At 54.0% G+C, this 17,926-nt stretch overlaps 2 protein-coding genes across 2 annotated transcripts in view; both read left to right on the top strand.

Annotated features, from left to right (window-relative positions):
• The window catches only part of LOC147092921 (mitogen-activated protein kinase kinase kinase 11-like), a 135,075-nt gene extending 130,914 nt beyond the window's left edge, over positions 1-4,161 (top strand). Inside the window, exons 9-10 of the mRNA XM_085976231.1 lie at positions 56-676; positions 2,903-4,161. Of these exons, the coding sequence (XP_085832357.1) occupies positions 56-676; positions 2,903-3,489 (1,208 nt within the window). The 3' untranslated portion in view covers positions 3,490-4,161. The remainder of the gene's footprint in view (positions 1-55; positions 677-2,902) is intronic.
• Positions 4,162-7,522: 3,361 nt separating this feature from the next.
• LOC147092920 (potassium channel subfamily K member 1-like) lies at positions 7,523-17,618 on the top strand. The gene is made up of 3 exons (XM_085976230.1): positions 7,523-8,643; positions 13,751-14,146; positions 17,028-17,618. Exons 1-3 carry the CDS (start codon positions 7,857-7,859, stop codon positions 17,264-17,266), a joined length of 1,422 nt encoding a protein of 473 aa, XP_085832356.1. The 5' UTR covers positions 7,523-7,856; the 3' UTR covers positions 17,267-17,618.
• Positions 17,619-17,926: the final 308 nt, after the last annotated feature.

The following is a 17,926-nucleotide window of genomic DNA, read 5'->3' as shown; positions in this document are numbered from 1 at the left end:
TGCTGCCCCCCCCCCCCCCATCCCCCATTTTAATTTTTGTCTCTTTACATTGTAGGCGACCATGCCCGGAACGGCGAGCCACTCTCTGTCGACCGTGATCACGCCGACAACTTACCTCAGGCCAGCGTCGAGCGCTCCGGCAATAATGGCGGCGGCGGCGGGCGGCAGGTGAAGAGTCCGCGCCGGGCGTTGCTAGGCAGCGCCGCCCTGCTGGCGTCAGTCGCACTGGGATGTGACCTGGCGCGCCTGCGCCTGCCCGCCGACATCGGGGAGGCTGACATCACGACGCAGAGGGCGGGCCAGGCCGACGTCACCACGCCGCCCAGGGTGGCCGACGTCACCACGCCGCCCAGGGAGGACCACGCCGACGTCGCGACGACGCCACCGCAGCGCGGTTCCCACAGCGACCAGGGCTCGCCATGCCTGGCGCACGGCAAGAAGGCCCGCACCGACGACCACGACCACCATGATGGCAGTGGCCCGAGAGACCTCATCCGCTTCCTGCCCGACGGCCTGCTGGACCCGTGCCAGGCGCTGATCAACTTGAGCGGCTCCGGGCTCCCTGCCCTGGGCGATGGCTGCCCGCACCAAGATGGCGAGCAGCTGCCGGGACCGCCGGTGACACCAAGAAGGGAGAGGAAACACGGCAGCGGGGAGAGGCTGGCGGAAGGCGCAGGTACGTGCAATACCACCTCCTGTCTGTAGGGGGGGTGTACATTGGGGCAATACCAGCTCCTGCCTGTAGAGGGGTGTATATTGGGGCAATACCACCTCCTGCCTGTAGGGGGTGCATTGGGCAATACCACCTTCTGCCTGTAGAGGGGTGTACATTGGGGCAATACCACTTCCTGCCTGTAGGGGGTGCATTGGGCAATACCACCTCCTGCCTGTAGGGGGGGTACATTGGGGCAATACCACCTCCTGCCTGTAGGGGGTGCATTGGGCAATACCACCTCCTGCCTGTAGAGGGGGTACATTGGGGCAATACCAGCTCCTGCCTGTAGAGGGGGGTACATTGGGGCAATACCACCTCCTGCCTGTAGGGGGTGCATTAGGCAATACAACCTCCTGCCTGTAGAGGGGGTACATTGGGGCAATACCACCTCCTGCCTGAAGGGGTGTATTGGGCAATACCACCTTCTTCCAGTCGAGGGGGTACATTGGGTAATACCACCTCCTGCCTGTAGAGGGGGTGTGCATTGGGCAATACCACCTCCCGCGTGTAGGGTGCATTGGGTAATACCACCTCCTGTCTGTTGGGGGTACATTGGGGCAATACCACCTCCTGCCTGTAGGGGGTGCATTGGGGCAATACCACGTCCTGCCTGTAAAGGGGGTACATTGGGGCAATACCACCTCCTGCCTGTAGAGTGGGGTACATAGGGGCAATACCGCCTCCTGCCTGTAAAGGGGGTACATTGGGGCAATACCACCTCCTGCCTGTAGAGGGGGGTACATTGGGGCAATACCACCTCCTGCCTGTAATGGGTACATTGGGTAATACCACCTCCTGCATGTAGGGGGTGCATTGGGGCAATACCACCTGCCTGTAGGGGGTACATTGGGGCAATACCACCTCCTGCCTGTAGGGGGTACATTGGGGTAATACCACCTGCCTGTAATGGGTACATTGGGTAATACCACCTCCTGCCTGTCGAGGGGGCTGCATTAGGGCAATACCACCTCCTGCCTGTCGAGGGGGGTGCATTAGGGCAATACCACCACCTGCCTGTTGGGGGTGCATTGGGTAATGCCACCTCCTGCTTGTAGAGGGCTTTCATGGGGCAATACCACCTCCTGCCTATAGAGGGGTGCACTGGGGTAATACCACCTCCTGCCTGTCGAGAGGGTGTACATTAGGCAATACCACATCCTGCCTGTAGGGGGGTGCATTGGGGCAATACCACCTCCTGCCTGTAGGGGGGTGTACATTGGGCAATACCACCTCCTGCCTGTAGGGGGGTGTATACATTGGGCAATACCACCTCCTGCCTGTAGGGGGTGTACATTGGGTAATACCATCTCCTGCCCGTCGAAGGGGGTGCCTTGGGGCAATACCACCTCCTGCCTGTAGGGGGGTGCACTGGGGTAATATCACCTCCTGCCTGTCGAGGGGGTGTACATTAGGCAATACCACATCCTGCCTGTAGGGGGGTGCATTGGGGCAATACCACCTCCTGCCTGTAGGGGGTGGTGTACATTGGGCAATACCACCTCCTGCCTGTAGGGGGTGTACATTGGGCAATACCACCTCCTGCCTGTAGGGGGGTGTACATTGGGCAATACCACCTCCTGCCTGTAGGGGGTGTACATTCGGTAATACCATCTCCTGCTCGTCGAAGGGGGTGCCTTGGGGCAATACCACCTCCTGCCTGTAGGGGGTGCCTTGGGGCAATACCACCTCCTGCCTGTAGGGGGTGCATTGGGGCAATACCACCTCCTGCCTGTAGGGGCTGTACATTGGGTAACACCACCTCCTGCCCGTCGAGGGGGGTGCATTGGGGCAATACCACCTCCTGGGTGCAGTGGTCCTGTGCCTGAGGCAATGCGTTGCACACCCATTGGCCCCGTGTTGGGTTGTGCCCTGGAAGCTTCTTGCTTCGGGTGTGGGAGAGGAGAATCTACCGAGGGGGCGAATCCCAGTGGGAACTGCAGGACGGTAAGCGTGTTGAGTGAGGTCAGTGTGGGATGGCCCCCATGGATGAATAGCCTACAGACACTCACCATCTGGGCTTACACATGGAGAACGTGCACCAGGCTGAGGTAGTGGAGCCACCCGACACCCGTGGGACTTCGAGAGTGAGGAATGGGGGGCGGGGAAGAAGCTGGAAAATAAACCTACAGTGGCCAGTCAGCCGAAGCCTCATCTCTCTCTTTCTCCCTCCCTCCCTCTTTCTTCCAGGAAACGCATTTGCCTCCAGGACTGCGAGGGACCAAGATGCCCTCAGCTTTCCCTCTGTCCCCGACCATCCCCATCGCAAGCCCTGGCACCGGGCGGAGCATCCCAAGACCAGCGCCCTCCCGAGGCCTCGACCCTCCCGGACACGAGCCAGGATCGACCCCTGGAGCTGCGTCTCGGCCGGCCCCTGCGACCCGGGCCGGACCATGCCGTCTCCGCCGCCAGACCCCTTCGGCACGCCGGGGCTGCGGGCACCCCACCCGACGAACCCGTTCGCCGCCCCTTGCCAGGTCGCGACGCCCGGGGTGCGGCTGTGCCCCCCGGGGCCCAACAACCCCTTCGCCCCCACCGACCTCTGCCCTTTCCCCTCTCCGACCTCCGACCCCTTCAGCGCCGCAGTGGAACGAGCTGGTTTCTCGAGCTGCCCCTTCTCCGGACTGACCTTCGACCCCTCCAGGAAACCGCCGCCGTTACTGTTGCAGGGGGCCTTTCCGTCGGATGCCAAGGACCAGAGCCTGATTGACTTGGACACGGAGATATGGGCTAAAGATGCTACCCCTCCGAGCTGGGATGGGGGCAAGTCGGTGTAGGGTCTGGGGGGGTTCCCAACTCTGGCCGTATTCCTGGAGGTTTGATCACGTGGCCTCCAACCGCCCCACCCAGTCGAACAGCCATTTTACACCGAACAAATGAGAGAAAGGCACCATTATTTTGTAACGCCCCCCCCCCCCTCCCCCCACCTACGATTTTATCTACTCTGGTGTTTTGCTAGCAGAAGCGTCTTGGAGATTAATCTTTCATTCCTGTGGACACCAGGGGAATTCTGGAGGTTGGCTACGCGAGTAGGGTCACGTCAACTGACCTGCAAGGGTTGGGGTGGGGGCGCGGAGGGAAGCAGGAATAGTTAACGATGGTTGGGGGAGCAGGGGGGGTAAACCTTTGCTGAATTCGGTCAGGGACTGGGCTACTGGCAAGAGATTCTCTCGGAACGTTTTACCTTTTTAAGTGCGATTACTGCTGGGGACGCAGATCGGGGCGGGCTCCTCCGCTGCAGCGGTAGCTGTGGGTCCGACGCCACCCTCCGGGTCTCTCTCCGCCGTCGGGTGAAGGGGGTGGGGGTGGTTGGGCGGGTGTCGAGCAGGACCCCGCAGGCTGCTGGAGCCAGCCCCGTCTGGGCAATTGTTATTTTTTAGGAAAAAGGAAAGTTTTTAAAAGAGGAAAAAAAAAAATTATTATTATTAAATAAAATCTTCCAATATCTCTCTGCTGATTTTTTTATTTTAGGTGTCTGTATTCTGGGTTGTGAGGTCAGGTGTCGCACCCGCTGGCCTCTCAGTCCCCCTCTCTCTCTCGGAGATATCTGTACACTGACTGGTGTCTCTCAGTCCCCTCTCTCTCAGGGAGATATCTGTACACTGACTGGTGTCTCTCAGTCCCTCTCTCTCAGGGAGATATCTACAGTGACTGGTGTCACTCAGTCCCCCTCTCCCTCAGGGAAATATCTGTACAGTGACTGGTGTCACTCAGTCCCCCTCTCTCTCAGGGAGATATCTGTACAGTGACTGGTGTCTCTCAGTCACCTCTCTCTCAGGGAGATATCTGTACACGGACTGGTGTCTCTCAGTCCCTCTCTCTCAGGGAGATATCTGTACACTGACTGGTGTGTCTCAGTCCCCTCTCTCTCAGGGAGATATCTGTACACGGACTGGTGTCTCTCAGTCCCCTCTCCCTCAGGGAGATATCTGTACAGTGACTGGTGTCTCTCAGTCCCCTTTCCCTCGGGGAAATATCTGTACAGTGACTGGTGTCTCTCAGTCCCCCTCTCTCTCAAGGAGATATCTGTACACTGACTGGTGTCTCTCAGTCACCTCTCTCTCAGGGAGATATCTGTACACTGACTGGTGTCTCTCAGTCCCTCTCCCTCAGGGAGATATCTGTACAGTGACTGGTGCCTCTCAGTCCCCTCTCCCTCGGGGAGATATCTGTACACTGACTGTTGTCTCTCAGTCACTCTCTCTCGGAGATCTCTGTACACTGACTGGGGTCCATCAGTCCCCTCTCTCTCGGAGATATCTGTACACTGACTGGGGTCCCTCAGTCCCTCCTTCAGGGACAGAGAGGAGACACACAAGGAGGGAACGCGCTGGGTGTGTATGTGTGCTGAGTGAGGTATACATGCACAACACGTGCGCTACTGTACGCAGATGTGAATGCATGCGCGTGTGCCCATGTGGATGCGGGTTCGGACGAGGGCAGAATCGGACAGAGCTGTGATGCCCCCTCGGAGGCGAATGTCCTGACAACTCTCCCGGTCTGGGGGCGTTTGATGATGAACAGACAGGTAGGTGAGGGTAGTGCCGGTGGAGCCACACCCGAGTGAGACTCGCCACCTTTGAGGGGGCAAGAGGAGGAGATACTGGGGGGACAGCAACAGGATGAAAAGTCGCTCGGTCCAAAGACTGGGAAATGCCCTAAAAGGGTGAATCAGGACAGCCTCCAACCATCGTGAAAGGCAACAGTGACAAGACTGTACAATAGCAGTTACTCTAAATTAGTTTTGTGAAACAGCAAGAGGTAAGATTTATGGGACTCTCTCTGTGTTGCTATGGGAGCAGATTGCCACAGTACCTATCATCTCCATGGAAACTAATGCTTTCCTCCCTACACGTGGCTATAGCAACCTCACATCTTGCATCCCATGTTTTCTGTATCTAACCCCGTGCTGTACCCGCCCTGGGAGTGTTTGATGGGACAGTGTAGAGGGAGCTTTACACTGTATCTAACCCGTGCTGTACCTGCCCTGGGAGTGTTTGATGGGGACAATGTAGAGGGAGCTTTACTCTGTATCTAACCCGTGCTGTACCTGCCCTGGGAGTGTTTGACTGGACAGTGTAGAGGGAGCTTTACTCTGTATCTAACCCGGGCTGTACCTGCCCTGGGAGTGCTGGATGGGACAGTGTAGAGGGAGCGTTAGTCCAAAAGATTTTTAAAAACTCAGAAAGAAAGCCTGTCATTTTCTGATGGGTTTTTTCGGACCTTGACAATCTAGCCCTCCCTAAGGGGAGTAGCCTGGGATTTACAAGTAGCCGTCAATCTACAAAAACTTCTCTCGACGATTAACCTATAATTGAACTCAAGAATCATCTATTCTAACTCCTCTCCCCACCCTCACCCCGACGTTTGCAGGGAGTATCCAAGGAGTGGCCTTAAAGAGACAGGTCGGGTTAAACACAGTTCCATCTTGGCAGCTGTCCATCACAACAGCGAGCAATGGCACGGGAGGTCAGCTAATTCTCAATCATAAAAGTCTAAAGAACGGTAATACTGCTCCCCCTGTAGCCCTACACTCCCCCTCGCCAACTCTCACTGCTACGCCAATCACTCCTGTGGACCTGTGAGAAAGGAGAATGATAAGACTCGCATTTCTCCAGCGCCTTTCACCACCTCAGGACGTTCCAAAACCCTTCACAGCCAATGAAGTACTTTTGAAGTGTGGTCACTGTTGTAATGTAGGAAACGTCAGCCAATTTGCGCACAGCAAGCTCCCACAAACAGCAATGAGAAAATGATCAGATCATCTGTTTTTAGTGATGTGTTGATTGGGTTAAATATTGGCCACCCAGGACACCGGGGAGACCTCCCCCTGCTCTTCTTCCAACAGTGGTCTTGGGATCTTTTACATCCACCTGAGTGAGCAGACGGGGCCTCGGTTTAACGTCTCATCTGAAAGACGGCACCTCCGACAGTGCGGCGCTCCCTCAGTACCGCCCCTCCGGCACTCCCTCAGTACTGCCCCTCCGACAGTGCGGCGCTTCCTCAGCACTGCCCCTCAGACAGTACGGCGCTCCCTCAGTACTGCCCCCCGACAGTGTGGCGCTCCCTCAGTACTGCCCCTCCGACAGTGCGGCGCTTCCTCAGCACTGCCCCTCCGACAGTGCGGCGCTTCCTCAGCACTGCCCCTCAGACAGTGCGGCGCTCCCTCAGTACTGCCCCCCCCCCGCGACAATGCGGCGCTCCTTCAGTACTGCCCCTCCGACAGTGCGGCGCTCCCTCAGTACTGCCCCTCCGACAGTGCGGCGCTCTCTCTGTACTGCCCCTCCGACAGTGCGGCGCTCCCTCAGTACTGCCCCTCCGACAGTGCGGCGCTCCCTCAGTACTGCCCCTCCGACAGTGCGGCGCTCCCTCAGTACTGCCCCTCTGACAGTGCGACGCTCCCTCAGTACTGCCCCTCAAACAGTGCGGCGCTCCCTCAGTACTGCCCCTCCGACAGTGCGGCGCTCCCTCAGTACTGCCCCTCCGACAGTGCGGCGCTCCCTCAGTACTGCCCCTCCGACAGTGCGGCGCTCCCTCAGTACTGCCCCTCCGACAGTGCGGCGCTCCCTCAGTACTGCCCCTCCGACAGTGCCGCACTCTCTCAGTACTGCCCCTCAAACAGTGCGGCGCTCCCTCAGTACTGCCCCTCCAAAGGTGCAGCGCTCCCTCAGTACTGCCCCTCCGACAGTGTGGCGCTCCCTCAGTACTGTCTCCCCGACAGTGCCGCACTGTCGGACGTGCTGTCTTTCGGATGAGACGTTAAACCGAGGCCCCGTCTGCTCTCTCAGGTGGATGTAAAAGGTCCTACGGGCACTATTGGAAGAAGAGCAGGGGGAGTTCTCCCCGGTATCCTGGGGCCAATATTGATCCCTCAACCAACAGATTATCTGGTCATTATCACATGGCTGTTTGCGGGAGCTTGCTGTGCGCAATTCGCCTGCCGCGTTTCCTACATTACAACAGTACTTAATTGGCTGCAAAGCGCTCTGGGGCGTCCGGTGGTCGTGTAAGGCGCTGTAGAAATGCGAGTCTTTTCCAGCAATGTTGGCAGGAGCTGAATCCTAAATTCTGGGAGACTCCTGGACAATCCTGAAGGACTGGAATCTGTAGCTGGAGGATTGGCATCTCTGGCTGCAGGATCTCCATGTTGGCCCTGGCTGTGGGTATGCCTCGGGCCAGGCTGGAGAGCAGAGGCCAGTTGTCCATCTCTGATCTTCTCTGCAAACCCCACCCCAACCTTGTCCCCCATGCCTTTGGACTTTGTTCCTTTGTGACGTTGCTCAGAGACGCCAGCAGAAAGAGATTTAAAGACTTTTTTGACAACTGGAAACTTATTTTGGGGAAGATCTCCCCAAAGCAGCGAGAGAACTTTTTTTTGTTGAGGAGGGGAGGGGGGGGTGAGGGTTTCCTCTCCCTTCTGGCTGGTGAGGGACAGCAGGGAGATGGGGGCCAACCTTCGAGCACAGCTTCTCACCGATCCTCTGGATGGGCTTCAACCCAAACTTCCAAAGCCAACCTGCCTGGACCAGAAGGAAGAGATCTGGACTTAGCTTGTGAGAGCGCCCCCCACCCCCCCCCCCCCAACCCCCAGCCCCCAGCCATGGTCGAGGACCTTTCGAGTTGCACCGGGACTAAGTCCAATTTCTGGAAGTTGATAGTCTGTTATCTGGTCTACGTCCTCTTCGGCACCGTCGTGTTCTCTGCCATCGAGCTGCCCTGGGAAATGCAGATGAGGAGGGATATCGACACCCTGAAGTCCAAGTTCCTGCGGGACCACGGGTGTCTGGTGGACGTGGAACTGGACATCTTCCTGCACAGAGTTCTGGCGGCCAACACTTACGGGGTCTCCCCGCTGGGAAATACATCTCAGGAGCAGAACTGGGACCTGGCCTCCTCTCTCTTCTTTGTCACCACGGTGCTCACCACTACTGGTAAGAATATTGCAGCTCCTCAGCCACCCCCCACCCACCTTGTGTCTCACCCCTCCCTCTCTCTCCTCCCTCTCACACCCTCTTTCTCATCCCCTCTCCCACTCTTTCTCATCCCCTCTCCCACTCTCTCCCACCTTCTCTCTCATCCCCTCTCCCACTCTTTCTCATTCCCTCTCCCATTCTTTCTCATCCCCTCTCCCACTCTTTCTCGTCCCCTCTCCCACTCTCTCTCTCCCACTCTTTCTCACCCCTCGCTCCCATTCTCTTTCTCATTCCCTCTCCCCCACCCTCTCTCATTCCCCCCTCTCCCACTCTTTCTCATTCCCTCCCTCCCTCTCTCTTAGCCCCTCTCTCATCCCCTCTCCCACTCTTTCCCATTCCCTCTCTCCCATTCTCTTTCTCACCCCTCTACCTCCTCTTTCACCCCTCTCTCTCACCCCAGTCTTTCTCACCCCACTCTCTATCACCCCTCTCTCTCACCCCACTCTTTCCCATCCCCTCTCCCATTCTCTTTCTCACCCCTCTACCTCCTCTTTCACCCCTCTCTCACCCCACTCTTTCTCACCCCACTCTCTATCACCCCTCTCTCTGCCCTGTCTCTCCCACCCTCTCTCTCACCTCACTCTCTCCTCTCTCATCCCCGCTCTCTCTCACTCCCACTCTCTTACCCTCTCAATCTCCACCCCCACACCCCCAACTTAGCAAAATTCTTCTCCATCTGTGCTATTTCTTGTCATGAAAGGGAAGCATCGATCCCTGGTGTCCGCTTATCTCAGTTTGTTCTGAATCAGAAGGTTCAATTTTTGCACAGAACCTTTGGTACCAGGGATGAGGGACTTCAGTTATGTGGCGAAGCTGGGATTGTTCTCCTTAGAGCAGAGAAGGTTAAACAGAGGTTTAATAGAGGTGTTCAAAATGATGAGGGGTTTTCATAAGAGTAGATCGGGAGAAACTGTTTCCAGTGGCAGGAAGGTCGGTAACCAGAGGACACAGATTTAAGATAATTGGCAAAAGAACCAGAGAGGAGATGAGAATATGTTTTTACCCGGTGAGTTATTGGCCCAGAAATTCGGGTCTCCTCGGGTGAGTACGTGCTGGGTACTCACCCGTAGGCCCAATGGAAGTGCCGGTTTCCTGCATGCACTGCGCATGCACGGGAAACCGGCACTTCCGTTCCCCTGAAAGCAGGGGTTCAGAGGTCGAACACGTGCGCGGGAGAGGCAGCGCGTGCGCACCGAACTTCGTTTTTTTTTACAGGTTTTCCCGGGAGGGTAAGTCTCCAGGAGTTAGACATTTAAAAAGCAGGCGTAAGGCCTGCTTTTTACAAGGTAAGTGGTGAATTAATTAAAATTAAAACATTTTTTCCACAGGTTTATTATTTTTAAATACTTTAAAGCAGATAAGTTTATTTTTAGCCCTGTTAGAAAATAAAATTATTTTTTTCAAAAATTTAAATTATTGTTTAAAATAGTTATTTCATTTAATTTATAGTTTATTTAAGAAATGTGATGTTTTTTTTAAATTTATTTGAAGATTTAGTGATGTTTTGTAAGAAGAAGGGGCCCGTAGTATTTCTAAGTTTGACAGCACGTCCTGTCAGACTTATGAATGGAGCATTCCCTGTTCTGATTGGCTCTCCATGGCCCACGTGATCCGAAGGGACGCTTCGAACTAACTGCGCCCCTGGGATACGCAAGCACTGCGCGCCGGCAGTTGGAGGAGGCCCCGGATCGGAATCCCACGGGGGCCCACAGCTCAACGGCCGGCGCGCTAGGTAAGTGCAGATCGGGGGCTTGCACCCGCGGGAAGCCCCCCGACCCGAATTTCTGGGCCAATCTTGAATGCGCTGCCTGAAAGGGAAATTCAATAGTAACTTTCAAAATGGAATTGGATAAATACTTGAAAAGGAGCAATGTGCAGGGCTGTGGGGAAAGAGCAGGAGGGAGTGGGACTAATTGGAGAGCTCTTTCACAGAGCCGGCACAGGCACAATGGGCCGAATGGCCTCCTTGTTTGCTGCATCATTCTATGAATACTTTCAGTTCTGGGGACCACACCTCAGGAAGGATATATTGGCCTTATAAGGGGTACAGTGCAGATTCACCAGGGGCTTAAAAGGTTAAATTATAAGGACGGGTTGCACAGACGAGCATAGAAGATTGAGGGGTGATCTGAACAAGGCATTTAAAGGGATTCGATAAGGTGGACAGAGAGAAACTATTTCCTCTGGTGGGGGGAGTCCAGAACAAGGGGGCAAAACCTGAAAATTAGAGCCAGGCCGTTCAGGGGTGATGTCAGGAAGCACTTCTTCACACAAAGGGGGGTGGAAATCTGGAGCTCTCTCCCCCAAAAAGCTGTTGAGGTGGGGGGGGGGCAATTGAAATTTTCAAGACTGAGATTGATAGATTTGTGCTGGGCAAGGGTATTAAGGGATATAGAGCAAAGGCGGGTGGATGGAGTTGAGGTACAGATCAGCCATGATCTGATTGAATGGCGGAGCAGGCTCGAGGGGCTGAATGGCCGACTCCTGCTCCTATATTTGCTGATTGGACACTAACCACACCCCTCCCCCGGTGTCCTGGCCAATATTTATTCCTCAACCAACATCACTAATGATCGAGGTCTTTAAGATTATGAAGGGGGTTCGACAGGGTGGACGTAGAGACGATGTTTCCACTTGTGGGGGAGACCAGAACTAGGGGCCGTCAATATAAGAAAGTCGCTAATAAATCCAATAGGGAATTCAGGAGAAACTTCTTTACCCAGAGAGTGGTGGGAATGTGGAACTCGCTCCCACAGGGAGTGGTTGAGGCGAATAGCGGAGATGCATTTAAGGGGAAGCTGGATAAACACATGAGGGAGAAAGGAATAGAGGGATATGCTGATAGGAAGAGGGGTGGGAGGAGGCTCGAGTGGGGCATAAACACGGCACAGACCAGTAAGGCCGAATGGCCTGTTTCTGTGCTGTAAATTCAATGTAATTACAACAACAACAACTTGTATTTATATAGCGCCTTTAACATAGTAAAACGTCCCAAGGCACTTCATAGGAGTATTTTAAGACAAATAAATTGACACCGATCCACCTAAGGTGACCAAAAGCTTGGTCAAAGAGGTCGGTTTTAAGGAGCGTCTTAAAGGGGGAGAGAGAGGCGGAGAGGTTTAGGGAGGGAATTCCAGAGCTTGGGGCCCAGGCAGCTGAAGGCACGGCCGCCAATGGTGGAGCGATTATAATCGGGGATCCTCAAGAGGCCAGAATTAGAGGAGCGCAGAGATCTCTGGGGGTTGTGGGGCTGGAGGAGATTACAGAGATAGGGAGGGGACGAGGCCATGGAGGGATTTGAAAACAAGGATGAGAATTTTGATATTGAGGCGTTCTTTAACCGAGAGCCAATGTAGGTCAGTGAGCACAGGGGGGAGATGGGCGAACGGGACTTGGTGCGAGTTAGGACACGGGGCAGCCGAGTTTTGGATGACCTCAAGTTAATCACATTGCTGTTTGTGGGACCTTGCTGAGTGCCGCGTTTCCTATATTACTTGAAAAGGAAATATTTGCAGGGTGCACCTGTGGAATTCTCTACCACAGAAGGCAGTGGAGGCCAATTCATTAAATATATTCAAGAAGGAGTTGGATATATTTCTTAAGGCTAAAGGGATCAAGGGATATGGGGAGAAAGCAGGGACAGGGTATTGAATTTGGATGATCAGCCATGATCGCATTGAATGGCAGAGCAGGCTCGAGGGGCTGAATAAGAGATTAGTGTGTAAAGTTAAGGCACATGGGATTGGGGGCAAGGTATTGACTTGGATAGAGAACTGGTTGGCAGACAGGAAGCAAAGAGTTGGAATAAACGGGTCTTTTTCAGAGAGGCAGGCAGTGACTAGTGGGGTACCGCAGGGATCAGTCCTAGGACCCCAGCTATTCACAATATATATAAATGACCTGGACAAGGGAACTAGATGTAATATCTCCAAATTTGCAGACGACACAAAGCTGGGTGGACGTGTGTGCTGTGAGGAGGATGTTGAGAAACTCCAGGATTATTTGGACATGTTGGGTGATTGGGCAGAAACATGGCAGATGCAATATAACGTGGATAAATGCGAGGTTATCTACTTTGGTGGCAAAAACAGGAAGGCAGATTATTATCTAAATGGCAATAGATTGGGAGAAGGGGAAGTGCAACGAGACCTGGGTGTCCTTGTGCACCAGTTGCTGAAGGTAAGCATGCAGGTGCAGCAGGCGGTTAAGAAGGCAAATGGTATGTTGGCCTTCGTAGCGAGAGGGTTTGAGTACAGGAACAAGGATGTCTTGCTGCAGTTGTACAGGGCCTTGATGAGACCACATCTTGAGTATTGTGTGCAGTTTTGGTTGCCTTATCTGAGGAAGGATGTTCTTGCCATGGAAGGAGTTCAGCGACGATTCACCAGGCTGATACCTGGGATGGCAGAAATGACGTATGAGGAGAGATTGGGTCGATTGGACTTGTACTCATTGGAGTTTAGAAGAATGAGAGGTGATCTCATTGAAACTTATAAAATTCTAACAGGACTAGACAGACGAGATGCAGGGAGGATGTTCCCGATGGCGGGGAGTCCAGAACCAGGGGTCACAGTCTAAGGATAAGGGGTAAGCCATTTAGGACAGAAATGGGGAGGAATTTCTTCACCCAGAGAGTGGTGAACCTGTGGAATTCTCTACCACAGAAGGTGGTGGAGGCCAGTTCATTAAATATATTCAAGAAGGAGTTGGATATATTTCTTAAGGCTAAAGGGATCAAGGGGTATGGGGAGAAAGCAGGGACAGGGTACTGAATTTGGATGATCAGCCATGATCGCATTGAATGGCGGAGCAGGCTCGAGGGGCCAAATGGCCTACTCCTGCTCCTATCTTCTATGTTAAGGGGAAAGAGCAGGGGGAGTGGGACTAACGGGTTAGCTCTTTCAAAGAGCCTGCACAGAAACGATGGGCCGAATGGCCTCCTTCTGCCCTGTACGATTCCAACAGTGCTGACATGTCGAAAAGTGCTTCACTGGCTGTGAAGCCCGTCCCGAGGTGGTGAAAGGCGCAAGTCCATCCTTAACCGTTGCCTCTATTATCTTTCTAGGTTATGGACACAGTGTTCCCCTTACCAACGGAGGGAAGGTCTTCTGTATCCTCTACTCGGTGCTGGGGATCCCCATCACCCTGCTGCTCCTCACCAGCCTCGTGCAGCGCCTCATGTTCTACGTTCACTGGGCGCCCATCACCTACATCCACACCCACTGGGGCCTCTCGCTGCAGCTCGCCGCGTGGGTGCACGCGCTTGTGATCGGGTGCATCGTGGTCAGCTGTTTCTTCCTGATCCCAGCGGCTGCTTTCATGGCTCTGGAGGAGGACTGGGATTATGTGGAATCTCTCTATTTCTGCTTTATTTCCCTCAGCACCATCGGCCTAGGGGACTACGTCCCGGGGAAGACCCGGTACCCTACATTTCAACACCTCTACAAGATCGGCGTCGCCTGTGAGTGTTCCGTCGCGCGGGATAAAGGTCTCTCGTTGTCTTTTGAGAAAGTCTGTCTTACGCCAGCCGCGGATCAGTCGGTAGCACTCGCGCATCTTGAGTCATTAGGTCATGGGTTCGAGTCCCCACTCCAGAGACTTGAGCCCGTAACCCAGGCTGGCACTCCTGGTGCTAGTACTGAGGGAGCGCTGCACTGTCGGAGGGGCAGTGCTGAGGGAGCGCCGCACTGTCGGAGGGGCAGTACTGTGGGAGCGCCGCACTGTCGGAGGGGCAGTACTGAGGGAGCGCCGCACTGTCGGAGGGGCAGTACTGAGGGAGCGCCGCACTGTTGGAGGGGCAGCGCTGAGGGAGTACCGCACTGTCGGAGGGGCAGTACTGAGGGAGCGCTGCACTGTCGGAGGGGCAGTGCTGAGGGAGTATCGCACTGTCGGAGAGGCAGTGCTGAGGGAGCGCCGCGCTGTCAGAGGGGCAGTGCTGAGGGAGTATCGCACTGTCGGAGAGGCAGTGCTGAGGGAGCGCCGCACTGTCGGAGGGGCAGTACTGAGGGAGCGCCGCACTGTCGGAGGGGCGGTACTGAGGGAGCGCCGCACTGTCGGAGGGGCAGTACTGAGGGAGCGCCGCACTGTCGGATGGGCAGTACTGAGGGAACGCAGCACTGTCGGAGGGGCAGTGCTGAGGGAGCGCCGCACTGTCGGAGGGGCAGTGCTGAGGGAGTACCGCACTGGCGGAGGGGCAGTCTTTCACATGAGACGTTAAACCAAAGCTGCATCTGCCCTCTCAGGTGGACGTAAAAGATCCCACGGCCACTATTTGGAAGAAGAGCAGGGGAAGTTCTCCCCGGTGTCCTGGGCCTAAATTTATCCCCTCAACCAACATCACTAAAACAGATGACCTGGTCATTATCACATTGCTGTTTGTGGGAGCTTGCTGTGCGCCAATTGGCTGTTTTGGGATGTCCTGAGGTTGTGAATTGCAAAGTCTTTCTCTTTTTTTCTTGCCGTAGGTTGTCTCTGCTCTGCTGTTCACTCTCATAAGTGGTCTGACCATCTCATGTTCAGGAGTGCGCCCGTATCGCCCAATACAGTACTGTAAACCAAGGCTCTTAACAATATTTATGTCTTTCGTAATTGCTCTCTCCAAACTTTTCAAAGGCGGGCTGAGAAAATACTTGGGTGAGATGAGAGACCAGATTTGAATCATTCAGATCCCTTAGTTAATAGCAAGCAAACACACAAGAGCAAATGACCAGACTCGCTCAGTTCAATCATTACAACTATGACTTTGCGTAATAATAAAAAAGAATAAATACGCTATGCCTCCCCACATCAGTGGTTTGTCTTACTTGGCAAACCAATAACTGCGCTCTGGCACGTCAAATTTCGGAGCCTGGTGACTGACGTAAGAAAACTACTAGGCACTTGGTCTAAGCGTTAAACAAAGCTTTAATCAACTGTTTTACAACATGGAGGTCTAGTTGTGTCCTTCACTAGTTCCTGTTAAGAATGTCCTGCGCAAGTTGGGCCCGTGCCCGAGTATTTATACTCTCCCTGGACAGCGCCACCCGCAGGCCGCCCGGTATTATTTCATAAGTCTTTCTTTCATGAATGACTGATTCATGTCAGTGACGTTCTGTTTAACATGACTGACTGCCTCTGTCGCTGTTGTTTATTCCCCCTGTGTTCACAACCCCAGGGGACAGCCTACACCAGGCAATGCCCTGCTGAATGCCTAAGAGGGGGGCCCACTCTAACACAGCGGGTGTCAGCTGTTTATCATTTGCCGAGACAGGTTAATAAATTGCTTATTGATTACAGTCTTTAGGGGAAGTAACATCAAAGCTTAGCTTTCTAGCCACCTCTGCCTCCGTTTCTTTATAAAACTTGTGTGAATACCTTTTTGCTCTAAAATGCAACCCTTCAATGCAGCTCTTTTTTTATTTTAATCCTTTCTGTGGTAAAATGGTCAACATTCCTGAAATGGGACAGTGTAGAGGGCCCCTAAAATGAGGCCTTTTTTCTTATTGGGCAACAGGCTGAGGTCCAAGGGCCATAGAATAACAAAAAGATCAGTATTTATGCAGCACCAACTCATATCTCTCAGAAATGTTTTCCAAGTGGATTGAGTTACGTTTCAAGTGCAGTGACTGTTTTTTATTTGGAAAACGCAGCAGCCTCTTTGGTGCACAACAAGATCCCAGGTCAAGCATTCATCAGCACAGCTGTTTGGTGTTGGACGAGGGAAGAATGTTGGCCAAGACATTGGGAGAACTCCCTGCTCTTCTTTCAATAGACCTTTCCTCTGTGACTAAACCCCTGCTGTACCTGCCCTGGGAGTGTTTGATGGGACAGTGTAGAGGGAGCTTTACTCTGTATCTAACCCGTGCTGTACCTGCCCTGGGAGTGTTTGATGGGACAGTGTAGAGGGAGCTTTACTCTGTATCTAACCCGTGCTGTACCTGCCCTGGGAGTGTTTGATGGGACAGTGTAGAGGGAGCTTTACTCTGTATCTAACCCGTGCTGTACCTGCCCTGGGAGTGTTTGATGGGGCAGTGTAGAGGGAGCTTTACTCTGTATCTAACCCGTGCTGTACCTGCCCTGGGAGTGTTTGATGGGACAGTGCAGATGGAGCTTTACTCTGTATCTAACCCGTGCTGTACCTGCCCTGGGAGTGTTTGATGGGACAGTGTAGAGGGAGCTTTACTCTGTATCTAACCCGTGCTGTACCTGCCCTGGGAGTGTTTGATGGGACAGTGTAGAGGGAGCTTTACTCTGTATCTAACCCGTGCTGTACCAGCCCTGGGAGTGTTCGACGGGACAGTGTATAGCACGGTTAATCGATCTTGACGTTGCCTAACGAACTGTGCACCTTTGCCCGTGTGCAGGCTACCTGGTGATCGGGCTGATCGCTCTGCTGGTGGTGCTCGAGACCTTCTATGAGCTCCAGGAGCTGCAACATTTTATCGAAGTCATCGTGGGCCACGGGGACAAGGAGGGCCGCCTGCGCCTGACGGAGCAGGAAGAGGCCATTACCGCCTCGAACCTAGACGCCGCCGGCTGCCTCGACGCCGCCGATGATGCCGACGGCAAAGGGGCCGGGGGTCGCGCGGGGGCCCAACGATGACACCCAACCGAGAGCCGCCCCAAGCAACACCGCGCAAAAGCAATCGGAGGTCTCCGCTGCGGCATTTCCCCACTCCTCGCACCAAACCATGGCCTGGCGGCAAAGCGTAGAATGGGCGACCGTGAGTGGCGTGCAAGAACCCCCGATAGTGCCACACCTGCCGGGAGCTTCCATCGAGCCTATTTCTCGTACCCTGCGAATCTCATTATTTTATAGCCTGCTGGGTCTTGTCTGGAATTTGCTCATCTCCGTTTCTCAAAAACAATCCTACAGTCTCTTTTTTTTAAATCAATATTGTATGAAAATATATATATATATATATATATAAATAATAAAAATTACCATGAGTTGCTTGGCTGATGCTCCATTCCTCCCTACGATACTGATCGGGTCGTTATTGATGGGACCTCCATTGTTGATGGGACCCTCAGTATCTCTACTGATGTTAATCCAGCTCCCTCACACTGTCACTCAGTAACCCCTCTCCCCCCAGCGCCCTGTGTTACTGACTGTATCTCTACTGATGTTAATCCAGTTCCTTCACACTGTCACTCAGTAACCCCTCTCCCCCAGCACCCTGTGTTACTGACTGTATCTCTACTGATGTTAATCCAGCTCCCTCACACTGTCACTCAGTAACCCCTCTCCCCCAGCGCTGTG

This window comes from Somniosus microcephalus, unplaced genomic scaffold, assembly GCF_052327205.1.
Source record: "Somniosus microcephalus isolate GS21.2 unplaced genomic scaffold, FLI_Smic_1.0 unresolved_chr2, whole genome shotgun sequence".
Taxonomy (NCBI): Eukaryota; Metazoa; Chordata; class Chondrichthyes; order Squaliformes; family Somniosidae; genus Somniosus; species Somniosus microcephalus.
Note: the sequence above shows the minus strand (reverse complement) of the source record. Positions and strands in the feature narration are given on the sequence as shown.

Excerpts from the sequence above, each read along its gene's own strand:
- LOC147092920 (XM_085976230.1), top strand. The coding sequence starts at position 7,857 with ATGTTGGCCCTGGCTGTGGGTATGCCTCGGGCCAGGCTGGAGAGCAGA. Across the intron at positions 8,644-13,750 it reads CACGGTGCTCACCACTACTG|GTTATGGACACAGTGTTCCC; the intron begins GTAAGAATATTG and ends TTATCTTTCTAG. Across the intron at positions 14,147-17,027 it reads CTACAAGATCGGCGTCGCCT|GCTACCTGGTGATCGGGCTG; the intron begins GTGAGTGTTCCG and ends GCCCGTGTGCAG.